General features: G+C 38.5%; 1 protein-coding gene across 4 annotated transcripts in view; it reads left to right on the forward strand.

The window, feature by feature from the left end:
• The first annotated feature begins 2831 nt into the window (after positions 1-2831).
• The window catches only part of LOC132159945 (DENN domain-containing protein 1B-like), a 101330-nt gene continuing 88823 nt past the window's right edge, over positions 2832-15338 (forward strand). The window contains exons 1-2 of one of the 4 annotated variants that reach the window (XM_059569624.1): positions 2832-3262; positions 3952-4016. In XM_059569624.1, coding sequence (XP_059425607.1) covers positions 3246-3262; positions 3952-4016 — 82 coding nt within the window. In that variant the 5' untranslated portion in view covers positions 2832-3245. Of the gene's footprint in view, positions 3263-3773; positions 3850-3951; positions 4017-15338 lie in introns of those variants that run through there. The other 3 variants (XM_059569625.1, XM_059569622.1, XM_059569623.1) reach the window with 3 other exon arrangements.

Raw genomic sequence — 15338 nt, forward strand, 5'->3', positions numbered from 1 at the left:
ACATAGGTCACTGAGTATTTTTAAGTGTGATAACAGTTGTTAGACCTGTAGTTTATAAGCGTTTGATTTTGCTCTTACCTTGCATGCTTCCATATGGAGTACATTAATTAATCTGTCTTCATCTGAGCGTGCTTTCACACTTGTAGATCGATTGCTTTGTCCCGAAACAGGGATTAAAATGATTAAAATGTTGCTTTTTAATCTTGCTGCGGTTCGCTTTCACATGGCAAAGTTTCTAAACGGACCAAATTTGTTAATACAAGTCATGCGTGAGTAAACTATTCTCACATTGGTCAAAGTTTCATTTTCCTGATGAATCCTGCACTCCTGCTCAAATTCATTAATAAATATTAAGACAGCTACAAAAAACAATTCAATTCAATTAAAAAATCTATGGATGATGTCATGGACACTGCCTCCATGTTTTTATACAGTCTATGGTAATTACGTAAGTTCCTTCACAAAGCATTAGCTTTGTCGTTTTGCTAATACCTCAAAATGAACCAGTGAATGTCTACTTAGCTCGCCTTCATCCATCAGTTGATCAACAAAAAACCCCCCAAAAACCCCCCCAAATAAACCCGCAAAGCTGTTGTCGTTCTATCCTGACAGATGAACGCGAACTAATTAGATTCCCGGAAAATAAACGTGGAACTTTGGCCAGTTTTTTAAAAATGCACCTACTATGAAGGAAAGCAATAAAACGGCATTATAAAATGAAAAAGTGCGCTTTGATTTTGAATGGCGAAGACTTGCTCATCCACAGACATTCACAGGTTAATTTTGAGGTATTAGCAAAACGACAAAGCTAATGCTTTTTGACGGAACTTACATAATTACCATAGACTGTATAAAAACATGGACATAGTGTCTATGACGTCATCCGTAGATTTTTGAAGAGCATTTTAGAAGCTCAAAAGTCGGCAGATGTGGCCGTCGCCATCTTGGCTGCGCGTCACAGCGTGTCACGCCCTATTAATCGAAAATGGGCAAAGAGGCGGGAGCTGCTGCTAAAGCCACGCCCACCTAGCTCGACGGCGATGAAAGCAGCGGCAATCCACCTGTCACTCAAGTGGCCACGCCCTTACTTATGCAGAATTTTAAGGCTTAATATAATTTAAACAGATGAGTAAAAAAAAAAAAATTTCATCCCCCTCACAGTTGTCATGAAGGGAAAAAATAGCTATAGATAGTCCCCTTTTGGCAGCCAGTCGACGAATTACAGTTTAAGTCACTTCCGTGTTGGCTTCACGAGAAAGCAGGAGGTTGCCGCTTGGTAATTACCCATTATACATTGTGACATAACCTGGTTCATTGGATCGAATTGCTTTCTCACTACAACTGAACCGCTCCAGAATTCGTTTTCTATCAAGCCGAGACCACCTCGAGGGGGGAAACCCGCCAGGTGTGAAAGCACTCTGAGAACGTGCACGTGTCACGGTTGTGTTTTTATTATGAGAATTCGAAATTAATTCGCTCTCGCGTACAGTGCAATGTGAACGCGGCGCTCTCATACTGTACACCTCATTTGACATCATTACATTAGTTCGGTTGTGTTTAAAACGTGTTAATATTAAAAGTCTACCTGAACCAAGCAGAAGAAAATTTCATTCTTAAAAAGTGAAACTGTCACGACGTTCCTTGCATACTTCTGACAGTAGGCTACACAGACGAGACAGTTGTCACAACCACTGCCTACAGGACAAAATGCTGTTTTCTGAAAACTATATTCGCCCTCTGTCACCAATAAATGTTACATTCACCGCTGTTGTCTTCCTCATGTGCTGTTCATGTTCTGTGCCATGTACAAGATGCATTTAAGCGCCCCTCTGTTGCACTGTAGAATTGCAGTAAGGGGAGGGGAGGAGTACTTGACGTTTTTGGCTACAACGAATATTTCCGAGCATGTATATAGACACAGTAAAAATAAAGGTAACATAAAAGCCATACCATTGTTTTGAACAACAGATGTTGTAATTAATAATTGTATATATAAAATGAATGATAATTAATTAAATGAAATATTATATAAATTATATGTGACATTTAAAACACATGACAACTTTCACTGACCTGACATTTATATATATATATATATATATATATATATATATATATATATATATATATATAAACATCTTTGTTCTTAGAACATAATTTAGGCAATTATAGTTAATTTGCCTTTATTATAGTTGACTCTCACCTGTGCATATTAACTATACAGACTAGCATATTCAAATCATTAGTGTAGAATGTAATAAATGACTCACATTCAAGTTACTGAAGAGGATTAACAATGTATTAAGAAAAAAGTAACTACAGCATCTGCAAAAAAAATAACAGGTTCATTTCATTTTGAAATGACAAACCAGTGACATGTAAAGTACCGAGAGATCCCTTCATTAACCACATTCACACAAACCTTGTAGTATTTTTCCGCAGGAAACTGACAGGCAAACACAAACACATGCCTGCATACTGCAACAAGTCTTACTGACTAGGCTGACCCATAAGAAACACAGCTATTTTTAAACAAGTGGGCGGTGTGAAAATATACTTCCTTTGCCTTACCAGAAAGGTAAGTGTTTATCTTCTAAACAGGCCTTGTTTTTTTTTTATTTTTTTTTTACAAACCTATTTTTAAAACCCTATAGATGTGTCCATTCTCCAGAAACATTTTTTACGGTGTACTAAAATAAATAAGTATATATATTTGTAAAGCATAAAGGGCCAGACATGCCTGTGCATGCATGCATGTTTCACACACACAAAGAGACTTTAGATAGAATGTTAGTGAGAATATCAGTCACCATTCATTCCCATTGCATCTTATGCCATTCAATGAAAGTAAATGGAGACTAGGACTGGGAATTCTTGCCTGTCATCTTATTCAGCATTTCACAGCAGAAAGAAACTCATACAGGTTTCGAACAACACGGGGGCGAGTCAATAATGACGGCATTTGAATTTCTTTACTATCTTGCTGAAATACGGGCGCTCGCGCCACCCATGTGCTTCCTGGTGTTTAATCGCAGGATCACATCACACACAGGGGAACCGAAACGGTCAGCAGCAGCAGCAGCGCGTCCAGGAAGCGTCGCCGACAGATAGAGAAATGCAGCAGCAGTATCCGCGACTCTCCGTCAGGTAGCCGCGAAACTAGTAGGTTCGCAGGCAGCTCGCGACGGTGTTTTATTTATTTCCCCGCCGTCGGCGCGAGCAGCTGCTGACGCGATGCTTTAGCCATGGACAGCAGGATAAAGTAAGTGCACACTTGTTTACCTTCACACATTCATTCCTCCGGTTTGTCGCGCTACGCGGTATCACTCTCCTTAATAAAAGTGTCACGTATGGTTGAAATGGAGATAGCGGATAGTGTAAATACGTTAGTTAAATTAGCTTGATTTAGCTAATGAGAGGAGTTGACAGATCCAGCTGACCGGTTGGCTGTTTACTTCAGACATGCTAACTAGCCTAGCCGCATTCCTCTCTACAACCATTTAAAGTTGACAGCTGTACATATTTCATTTTGAAATAAACATGTCTCACTGTTAGCATTTAGTAATTTGCTACTTGATATAGCACACTGAAAGAATATGTCATGGATTCTCAGGAGCATACTAATTACATACATTACTGTTTAATGACAAGTCGAGCTTTTAACGCCGTAACGTTTACTTTCAAACGTATATAACGTTAACTTTTTTTTTTTGCATGCGTTAGTCACCATTCACTTTTGTTGTATGGGAAATATGCAATGAGAGTGACTGCAGACTGTGGAAGTCCCATCTTGTTTTGTGTTTTTAACAAAAGAATGAACGTCACATTGGTTTGGAAGAACACGAGAGAGTAAACAATGACAAAATGTTCGTTGAGTGTTGCTGCAACAGTCCCAAATATTTGTTTTTAAGTTGCCAAGTGAGTGAGTTTGACTTTTATTTCCTCTTTCAGCGAGAATCCTGCCAGAACTTTTGATTTGGCCCTTCAGGTTGCCTGTCCAGCATCCGAAAATGAAGGTGAGCCTTCATTTCTCCATTGTTTATGTGTTTTATTTGAGTGTTTGCATAATTTGATTCAAAATTCAGAAACTGGTATGTTAGAGAGCCCTCTCTTTTGTCACTAACTTCATCTTCCTTGCTGTCAGTATGCTTTGAAATGGCATGAACTCTGCTCGTATTCCATGGCTTTTAAGTAATATGTGGTGTTTGTGTTTAAGAAAGATGTATGGCCGTTTCTGCCATATTATAAACTTAAATTCTTAATCTCTTAACATTAACAAAAAAAGAGAATATCCAAATTTAAAAAGTCACATAAAACTTGTCATCAATAGTGAAAAATATTGTAACGTCAACATTTAAATCTTTGTAACTGACTGACATTTTAAAGCATAGAAGTCTTAATCCAATCAATTATAATAAATATCTCTAACTTTGTACCATCTAAAAGCCTTTACTGTAAAACCTTGACCGCTTTTGTATGTGTAACTCTAGTTTTGGGCTGATATGCTTAGCTGTTTTCCGTGCTTGAATTGGATGAGTAAATGATGTGTTTCACGTCTAGGGGATTCACAGGAAGGAAATGATTGCTGTAGATTGGCAGGGTGGCCAGATCTGATGTTCAGATCTTCTGATGGGCTGGCTTGGGTGCCTTTCCATTTTAGATCATCTCTCACACGGTTTGCATTTACCTTTTTTGAAAAACCTGCAGATGTATTTGGTGTAAGAAGTAGGTTAGGCAGTAGGCAGCGATATCGATCTCGGTTTGTCAATCTCTTCGTATGCTTTGAGCTCTGCAAGGTTGAATAGAAACCACGCAGCTTTAACGGAGCAAGTAACGTCTGCTGTGCTGTGCTATGAAGTGAGACCATTATGAAAGAAACATTCCCATGTTTTGATTCAATAAGTGGTAAATGGATATGAAAAAGTGCTTGTTATATGTTCAGCGTATCTAATATCACCAATTTTTGTTCCTAACCCTGAAACTACCATTATTCTTTCTGTCTGACATTGAGGAGGTGAGGAGCAGGTGGTTCACAGAAGCAGCTGTTGCTCTGACCGAAAAAGGAAAATATTCCCGGTCCAGCCGCTGACGTGAAAGATGAAATGAGCTATAACACACTTCCCTCATCATCATACGTTGGCGATCGTCTCATTTCCTGACCCCGACTCTCAGGATTACAGCGTCATTTTAATGTTGTGTTCCCATCATTCTGACCCAAAGGGGATTTTCTTTTTGTTATTGCATTGGACTAAAGCCAACTGACTTTGCTCAGAAAGGGTATAACAACTTCCTAACTTTATTTTTTTTTTACTATTTATTTTTTACATTTAAACATGGTGTGGCTACAAAAATTTCTTATATATATATTTTATATTACAAAATATTGGATTCGAACATTTTACCAAATTTCAAATATCACAGGTTTTATATTTCTTTTTGGAACTGACTGATCATAGGCCTCATTGAGCTGAGCTCATTGGGGGTTGACCGATATGCGTTTTTCAGGACCGATTCTGATTTTTACAGATCAGGTAGACCGATAACTGATATTTTGAACTAGGGCTGGACGATATGACCAAAATGTATATCACAATATATTCCTTAATTCTGTTGATACAATATAATTCCGATATCGATTTAAACAATACAATGCCTCAGCAAAACAAGAGGCATTGAAAACCTGCAAGAACCCCCACAACAGATATCTGTACCTGTAAACTTCTGAAAATGAATTTATTTATAGTCTATATTGATATTGAATTATTGTCCAGCCCTTTTTTAAACTGATATATATGTCTGATGTAAAAATGAAAGGTAAAGTCAAAATATTTCTTTAAATGGTTTTAAATTATTTTATCGGCAAATTGGTTTTGAAAATGACCGATACTGATCAACTTAAACATGCTAAATATCGTTGCCGATAATCGGTCAACCCCAGGAGTTTATGCATAATCTCAGCTCGAAGCAAAGGATCAGTCCGTTACAAAAAGAAATACAACCTGTGCTAGTTGAAAGATTTAGTGATACAATAGCATAATGAGAGACATACAGTATATATTTTTAAAAGGCCAGTCATTTATGACTGGGAACACTTGGAATATATTTTAAACACAGAACAAAGGTTAAGTGGCTTTAGGGTCAAACAGAAGTTGGGTCAAGGACAGGAACCAACTCCAACCTGAGATAACAAATAGGTTGTTAACCACAGACAATATCTTGTCGCAAATTTAATGTTGTGGTTTACACAATATCAGATCTTTTCCTGTTTCCAATTGAAGCATGTGACTAACTGCTCTCTGCCCAGTTCATGAGTTTCATGCTCTTCAATCATGAGGGATCTTGGGTTGCATATTTCTGAACCAAATGGGGTGATTCTAGAGCCGTTGTGGTAAAATGAAGCATTCAAGGGCATTCGTTGTGTCTCAGACATTCTGCCTCTGTACTCACCTCATATGTCACTTAGCCTAATTTGATATTTGATCAGCTCAGTTTCTCTAGCGGTAAAGTGAAGTCGGACAAATCAACCTACATGTACATTTCAGTTGGATTACATTTCATTTTATCACTTTGTCGGAATCTTACTCATGACCTTGTGGTACGAGCTACAGCGACCAATAAAAGTTATTACTTTTTTGGTGTTCAGCTAGTGTTGGTCAGTTTATTACTAGATACCAGTTAGAGGAAACCACCTTCTGCTTTTGTGTCATCTTTCATTTCCCTCTCTGTCCACACAAGTTTACTCTTGAATGCATTTTCTAGTAGTGATGCATATCAGTTTCACAACATCACGTTGTCTCGCTACCTTTATGGGGAGCTTTTTTAAAGGCTGGAAAAAAACTAGTTATAAAAGTTTGACATTATATATTCGATAGACAGCTATACAGTGTGTACAGTGAAACCTTTGTGTCTTTGAATTCAGTTTCCCTTTAAAGCACCACTACTGCAACAATACACTTAACCGCTGTGTTGCATCTCACACTTTTTCAGCATCCTGCTATGAACAATGTGTTTGTAGGTGAGCTGTTACACATCGTCTAACAGTTTTTGAATGCTGAAGTTTGAGGTGGAAAACTTTTATGTTTTTGAAAGCAGTCTCTTTTGCTCACCAAAGCTGCTATTTGATGATGATGAATACAGTAAAAATGGTATTGGTAATAATGTGAAATATTATTACCATTTACATTACCGTAATTTATTCCTGTGATGCAAAGCTGAATTTTCAGCATCATCACTCCAGTCTTCAGTGTCACATGATCCTTCAGAAATCATTCTGATATGATGATTTGGAAAGCATTTATATGAAAGCATACTGTCACCTTTGGAAAAAAATGCATACTTAAGTATTAATTTCTTAAAAAATCTTACTTGGCCCAAACTTGTAGGGTTATGTGAATCTAAGAATGACCTAATTATACAAGATACTTTAAGACAGTTGAGCAACCAACTGACTAATTCATTTAGAAAATATGTGTCTTTGCACACCTCTCATATAAATAAAATAGCATGCATCTAGAACCTAGAATTGTTTGAAGGATACTGTTTCTTTCTCCAGCGCAGGTCTGGGGTTGACAGGCCATAGGTGACTTATTTTAGCTAACATTAGAAGATGAATGCTTTGCCAGATTGGATTAAGCATGACTGCCACGCTTGTGCTTGGCACTAGTGAGCCGCATTGATGTTTTTCATGCCCTGTGCCAAAGCCAGCAGATGATGCTGACTGTGCCAAGGCAGTAGGTGGAGACAGATGCTACCTGTCTTCCCTCCTCTTTTCATCCAGATTGCACCAGAGTAATAAAGCAATAAAAAATAATAGACCTGAAATTTACAACTACACTTGTGCTGCAATTAGCAAAGTGACTTTCCACCGATGACCAACAGCTTCATTTCTCTTTCACACAGGCCACGTGTATTTCATTGGTGTTAAAGACCAGTTTGGCTAGGTGGTAAACCTGGTGCCAAAACTTTTTTTTTTTTTCCATTTGTAAAATGTTACATTTAAATAGTGTTATTTTTTTCTTTTGAAAATGTAAGTGATTCTTGCTTGTGCAGATGGGATGCTAGCTAGGGTGCACATTATTAGGTGATTGCTTGCTTGTCAAAATACAAAATTGTAAAAAAAAAAAAAAACTTCATAAGGGATTCTTAAATTCAACTTAGACCAGTTTAAATAAAAAGTAAAGGTGCTGTATATTTTACTGCTTTATTAGTATCATGAACCTGATCAGGATTTTCACAGAAGAACTAAATTTTCAGATTTCGCAGTACTGTAGGTTCAAGTTAACCAACAGAAAGCTACTTGGTTTGAAAGTGATTTGTGTGTGTGTGTGTGTGTGTGTGTGTGCTGTGATTCGTACATACATTGCTACGCTATCAAAAATTGACCATCGACTATTTTTGCCTGTGAAATTTGCCAAAATTCTGCCATCACATGCACCTTTGGGATAGTTCACCCAAAAATGAAAATTCTGTCATCAGTTCTCTTGCTGGTCTCAAACTGCATGAGCTTGTTTCTTCTGTTGAGCACAAAAGAAGATATTTTGAAAAATGTTGGTAACCGAACAGTTGCCTTATATAGTTTTTGCCATGCTATGGAAGTCAATGGCTTTAGTCAACTGTTTGGTTACCAACATTTTTCAAAATTTCGAATTTCGCAGAACTGTAAAATTTGTGAATCATCATCAGAGCAATAGAAATGATCAAACTTGTTTTTGTAAACATCTCTAATTGTAATGTAAAAACAAGGTTTCCAAGAAAGAAGCTGTAGCAATTTTGACTTTTCCTTTAAAGATCAAGATTAACCTGTTTGACTTAGTCATTTGGAGTTTGAGTCATCTAAATGAATATTTGAAAAATGTACCTGTAGCTACTATTTACATTTTTTTTTTCAAATGAGTGTCCTAGCACATTTATCTGCCTGACTCAAGTTTTACACACCAGCTTTTGACAGGTCTGCGAGCCAAGGGTCTTTTTTTGCCATTTGACCCCCACCTTGTTAAATAACCTGATTGGCGCTCAGCTGTGTCTTGGGTCCAGCGCCAGCTAACACTTTGGAGGGTCTCTGCTGTCAGACTAACAATGCAGCTGTGCCTAAGATGGTGTTGATTGGTCATTACTCATAACGGCTACAGACTAGTTTGCGCATGATTTTCTTTTACTTCATAGTCATACAGATTCAATTTGGTTTGATCTGCCCTCATTATACTTGGGCAACTTCATCAAGCCCCCCACAGTCCCCATTTGCTGGCATCACCCAAAAATACAGCTTAATGATGGAATAAAGCTTTAGTTTGAAGCCACAGAATAAGTTATCCCACCCACCCCTGCTCAGAAGTGAATTCAGACTGACCTCCAGTTCTGCAAGTTACGGATTTTCACTTCATGCTGCTTTTTTTCTCCTCTCGCCGTGCCGAAGAGTCTCGTTAGTTGTGAACAGTCTGAAGCCGTTCCACTGGCGCTGTGAATATATGAATTTATGATTACGATGGAAGTTTTGCCAAATTCACCAGCTTTGGACGGTTCGACAGTCACTGGTTTCTAAACTCCTTCGTGTTGCCGCGCAAATGGAGAACCTTCTCAAATACGTTTTTTTGATATCGACTGATTGATTTTGATTGACATGTTAGCGTTTTTTACTGCAGCTGGATGGCCAGGCCAGTAATGTAGCGTCTGGTGCTGGCGAGTGAAGATCAGCAGATGTGACGGGAACAGTCAGGCCCTGCAGGGTGGCGGCCTGGTTCTTCTCAGGTGGTTTGACCCTCTTCACGGGACCGGTGTTTAGTGTGGACGAATCTGCTGATTGGTGCAATCTGAGAGGCAGCACTCCTAGCCATCCAGACTTCCTCGTTTAAGTGCAGTGTCGCAGTCGCTCTGCTGGAACATGGAAAGACTTCTTGGCACGTCTATTCTTGGGGTTGTGTAATGACGTCGAAAGTGAGGATGTGGTGAATAATTAATCCTGCTGATTTGGATTATCGTGTAGTGTCACTTCAAACGATAGAAACTGAACCCAGGGAGGAAGTCAACTCTGAACGAAGATCTACTGAAAGATGCTTAGGTTCTTGCTTCTTTTTTGAGTAGAAAACACATCGTATAATAATAATAACAATGATAATTGTGTGATTTGGGTACCATACACTTCTAATGATGATCATTTTTTACATATAATATTGATTTAGGTAACAGTATATGGTATTTATTATTATGATGATATAACAATGATAGTTAATAAATTGCTATATATATATATATATATATATATATATATATATATATATACACACACACACACACACACACACACACACACACACACACACACACACACACACACACATATATATATATATATATAATGTAATCAAATGTAGTGTAATAATAACAATAACAATTTTTTATATAATAATAACTATATGTATGTGTGTGTGTGTGTGTGTAAACAAAGTGATCAAATTTAGTTTTATTAATATTACTACTACTACTACTACTATTACTTGTAATACTATTTATCTAAATAGTAATATATTGGTATGATTAGTTATATTTTTTTATTAATTAATTGTTTTAATAAATGTTAATAATTGTTTTTATAAATATAAATGCTTTAATAATGCTCCAATGCTTTAGCTGTTCAATAGTTTGCACATGAAAACTTTTTCAGTTTATCCCTTTGAAAACACCACTGCTACAGCCAAACACATTTAGATGGAAATCTTAATTTCCACACTTTTTTTATTTGAGACAGAAGTTTTGGGCATTAGTGTTGTGTCTCTGAGACAAGGTGTCAAGTTAAAAACATCTTCAGTTTTGAAGGTGTACGCAGTTATATATGATTACCCTCAAACTAGACAACAGAAAAGTTTCCTAGTAACCTTAAAAGCAGACTAGGCTTGTTACATTAGCTCAGCTCTCATTTTTCAAACATCGCAATATAGGCCTACTTGGGCTAAAAATGTTCACGTGCAGAGTGGCTTGTGGCAATTTTTTTTGAGTTTGGTATCACACTGCTGGCCTCTTTTTGGGCTCCAGCCCACTTTTCACCACTGAATGTAGGTCAGTTCCCACTGCTTGTCTTTGTGAGGGCTTTGCTGTGCTATTTGTCATTGAATATCATGTGACTCATCCATGAGGTCTTTGTCACACATGGAACCGTGCTCTCTCACTTGATTGGTCCTCGGCTTCTTCTCTGATTCAGGGAGTGTCAGATGGAATTAGCATACAGTGCTGTCATTAGTTAAGTATGTGAGCATGCCTCTCTCATCCTCAAACCATTCATCATTTCCTGTGAGAAATGATTGTTAAATGACTAGATACGCTACCATTCTAACGTTTGGGTTCGGTAAGATTTGAATGCTTTTGAAAGTCTCTTCTGCTCACCAAGGCTGCATTTCTTTGATCGTAAATACAGTAAAAATAGTCATATTGTGAAATATTATTACAATTTAGCTGTTTTCTATTTGAGTATATTTTAAAAATGAAATGTATTCCTGTGATCCAAAGCTGAATTTTTTTCAGCATCATTCTTTACTCCAGTCTTCAGTGTCACTGATTCAGTGATTCATTCTGCGAAGGTCTGATTCAAGTCAGTCTTTTAGAATGATTCACTAAAAGAATCGCTCATAAGAGTCATTTGCTTATCAGACAACATAGAACAGAATATAGAACTGCTGTCTTGCCTTTTCACAGTACTAAATCTCTTTTGCGTCATCACATTCAGTACAACATTAACACTTTTGTTGAAACGAATCGCACATCATAACATCACAGATACATCAGTTCAGAAAAATTCACACGTCTCTCTGTTTTTATCCCAGAAGAGTCTGTGTCCCGGAGGTCACTGCTGATCGCCTGAAGGCATAGGCACTACAAACGTGTACAGTACTTATAAAAACACCTTCTCTGTCCAATGCCTAATTGTCATATGCTTTAATAGATAATTGAGTTTTTCCTGCAAGGTAGCCCATTTTTAGATGTGTGTATGTGTTATGTGTGAGGCAGATGGTGCGAGCATATGGTTTGCAACTTGTGATTACCTGCTGCAGCCCCTTTCCAGCTTTTCTCCTCACGCACCCAAACCGGAGTCGCGGCTGCCCCCCTTTAAGAGGTAAAGACATTTTAATGTCCATGAGATGGAGCCTAGCTTGAGATAAGGCAGTTTGATGACTGATGTGATTAGCAAGCTTGGCAATTCCTCCAGAACCCCCTCCCTCCCGTGTCTGTTCTGTGCATATAAATTACCCTTGAGTCAGGAGTTAAGGTGTGATTTGCGAGGCAGATTGTTTGAATGTTGTTTATGCTCTTTGTGATGCGCTGGCTTTCTTTCCCGACGTTGCATGCTAGCAATGAGCCCAACCAAATGGCATGCAAAAAAAAAAAAAAAAATCTTTCACATGCAGACAGTTGATAAACATTCCCGCGATTGGACATGTATTGTGACAGACTGCGCTAATATACAGTGATATGCCGGGACTGTCACATAGCCGACATCCATATGCTGCTCCACTCAATCATGAAGCTGTGAAATTGGGTTGCACCCCAACTAGCATCAAGATTTTTTTTATTTATTATTATTCCTCTCTCTCTCTCTCTTTCTCTGTGCTGTATCCTAGCTGTTTTCTGAACTCTATAAGTGTATGTACAATATGCAAATGAAGCCGCACAGGCTTTTGTCAAATTGTCACACATTGCGATAAAACACGGGAATAATCAGCGTTTGATGTTTGCTGGAGAGCCCATTCTCAAGCTTTGGGGAGCCTGGATTTTTGCCTGGTTTGGTGTATTAAACCATACCAGTAACTGATCTGTATCACCTTTTAATCAAAGAGCTTTAGGATTTATAGATGAAATAAATACGCTCACTTGCATATAAATGAGACTGAGTCCATGGTTCCATATGACGTACGAATGCAACATGCTTCAGGTTCACTATGACATTAGCGTGATTGTGTTTTTGGGTGCCACAGGTGATTATAAAAAGCGAATTGCACACAGTGACCCAGAGGAGATGAGGATGATGGCATTTCTCCAAATTTGGAATGAGGAGCATTAGTTGAGAAATGAGCAAACTGTTTCAGCTACAAACAGACGCAATAGAATGGTAGCTCAAGGGTTTATACAAACCACCTTAAAATGCCACAAGAAATTAGGACAGAAATATTGGCCTATTACTGTTGCAAAATAATATTAGTAATAATGTATACACACACATATATTTGGGGACGGGGTCTTAATTTTATCACTCAGCATACCCAGTTAAAAAAAGTCACCCCTCGCCATATATATATATATATATACACACACACACACACACACATTTATTTATTTATTTATTACATGATGTGCTGTGTAGCTATATACTGAATGCATGCTCAACTTCCAGGGTACATGTGAATTTTTGGGTTTCCCTTTTCAGAGAAGTTCACAGGCAGTAAATGATCAGTTTGATACTTTAAAGAAGCATATCATTGCTGTAAATTATATCCTCTTTTAAGGCTGTTGCCAGCTAAAGTGGCATGAAATGTAATGCTATTTGTGGTGTGCAAGGGGAAAAAATAGTCGGGGGAAACTGAGAAACGACTGAATGTTTTCTTTCAGTTCAAGCTTGAAAGATGCCTGGTAATCTGCTTACCCTTTTAATTGTGAGATCTGGGCGCAGAGCTGCTCGAAGCCAGAATAAAGTTACTGATCCAGAAGTAAACTGATGACCACAGTTTTTCCTTGCTTTTGGCTTCCAAACACTGGCCTCCCTCCCCTCTCCACTCCCCTTCATTCTGGAGGGGAAGAAAAAAGCTCCTTGTACCAACAAAAGATTTTTTATTTTTTTTTGCCATATGTTCAGTTGACATCTTCATCAGGTTCACAGCGGGTTACCTTAGTTAACGTTCACTCCACTGCTTGATGGGATTTTCTACCAGTTCCTTGAGTAGCTGGCTCAAAGTCTAGACGAGCCCCTAAAGACAACCAGGACCCTTCCAGCATGCCAGGCACAATGGCATTATTGTAAACGTCAAGGAGCTGGTGCTTCCTCTTTACACGGACCTGTTCGGGCACAGAGACAATGGCTTTGTTCTGGGGCATGGAGTGGGTTAATCCAGACCTCTACATACTGTGAAATAAATCTTTTATAGATGAATAAAAGGAGCGGAAGAAGAAAAGGTTCTGCCAAGGAGGTTGCAAGTTCAGCATTTTAACCTTTTGGCCAAGAATGAGACGAGAGGAGGAGGAGGAGACACAGAGGGAGGGCACAGAAAGGAAAGGCATGCAGGCAACAGATAGTTCTTCATCTCAGGATGAAGATGAAAACCACTGGTTTTCAATGGGCTTGTGCTGGTTTGTCCGGTTCAGAAGAGAATTGACTGTAAAAATCCCGGACGCTTCTTAGAACATGTATTTATTGCAGTGAGTTAGTATAAAGGTATCGTTTACCCCAAAAAATTATTCACTCACCCTCATGGTTGTAGATATTTAAAAAACAATACGTCTCTGTGTCCAGTGGTGTTGTTTTGGACCCCATTGGCTTTAAATGCATGGGTCAAGACAGCCAAAAAATTATTCGGTGAACTTTTTGTTTTGTGCTAATAAGATGAAACTGTTTTGGGATGTCATGAGGTTGAGTAAATGAATGATGCCTGAATGTTTAAGTTTGGGTCAACTATCCCACGCTTTGGACAAATGTCCTGTCACTTGCTGTCAATTGCAGACTTTATCCACTTTGCCTCGTGCTGAAATCTGATAGTTTTTGCCCTAGCCATTAAGTAATTCATATGTCCAAATATTTTGCACATTGTGCCACAATAACAGCCAGTAAAAACTTATTAGACGTTATAATCAGTAGTGCGGAGTGTTTTGGATGCCGTTTTTGTCGCTCATTGACTAGGACACACAATTATATTTAATAATTTGACAGACCGTCTCCTTTGCCCGGTGGGTTCTACAGTTTAGACTCTACTTCAGTACTACTTAATACTATGATAATGACACCTCACATATTCACAATACTTGTTGACACAGTTTATTAAACACAGTTCGATCCCAAGGAGCCATTAAGGTATGAATGAGATTTTCCATCAGTGTACGATGACAGCTTGGCAACTCAATCGGCTCGGCGTGCGTTCGGCGTATTGGCTCTACACCCATCCCATTCGCAGATAGACAGACAGAGGTGGTAAAAAGTGGTGTCAGCTGTGAGCTCTTTCCACCACTCACCTATTAACCTTCTTCCCCCCGGCCTCGGCTCTATCAAAGCTGCGTGTATCGACTTTTAAAGACAAGCATTCCCGGGACGTCAAAACATTGATTTGCGACTGACCCGCGCTGTCTGCGCTCGGGGCGGCGGCGTGTTG

The sequence above is a fragment of the Carassius carassius genome, chromosome 16 (genome assembly GCF_963082965.1).
Source record: "Carassius carassius chromosome 16, fCarCar2.1, whole genome shotgun sequence".
Classification (NCBI taxonomy): Eukaryota; Metazoa; Chordata; class Actinopteri; order Cypriniformes; family Cyprinidae; genus Carassius; species Carassius carassius.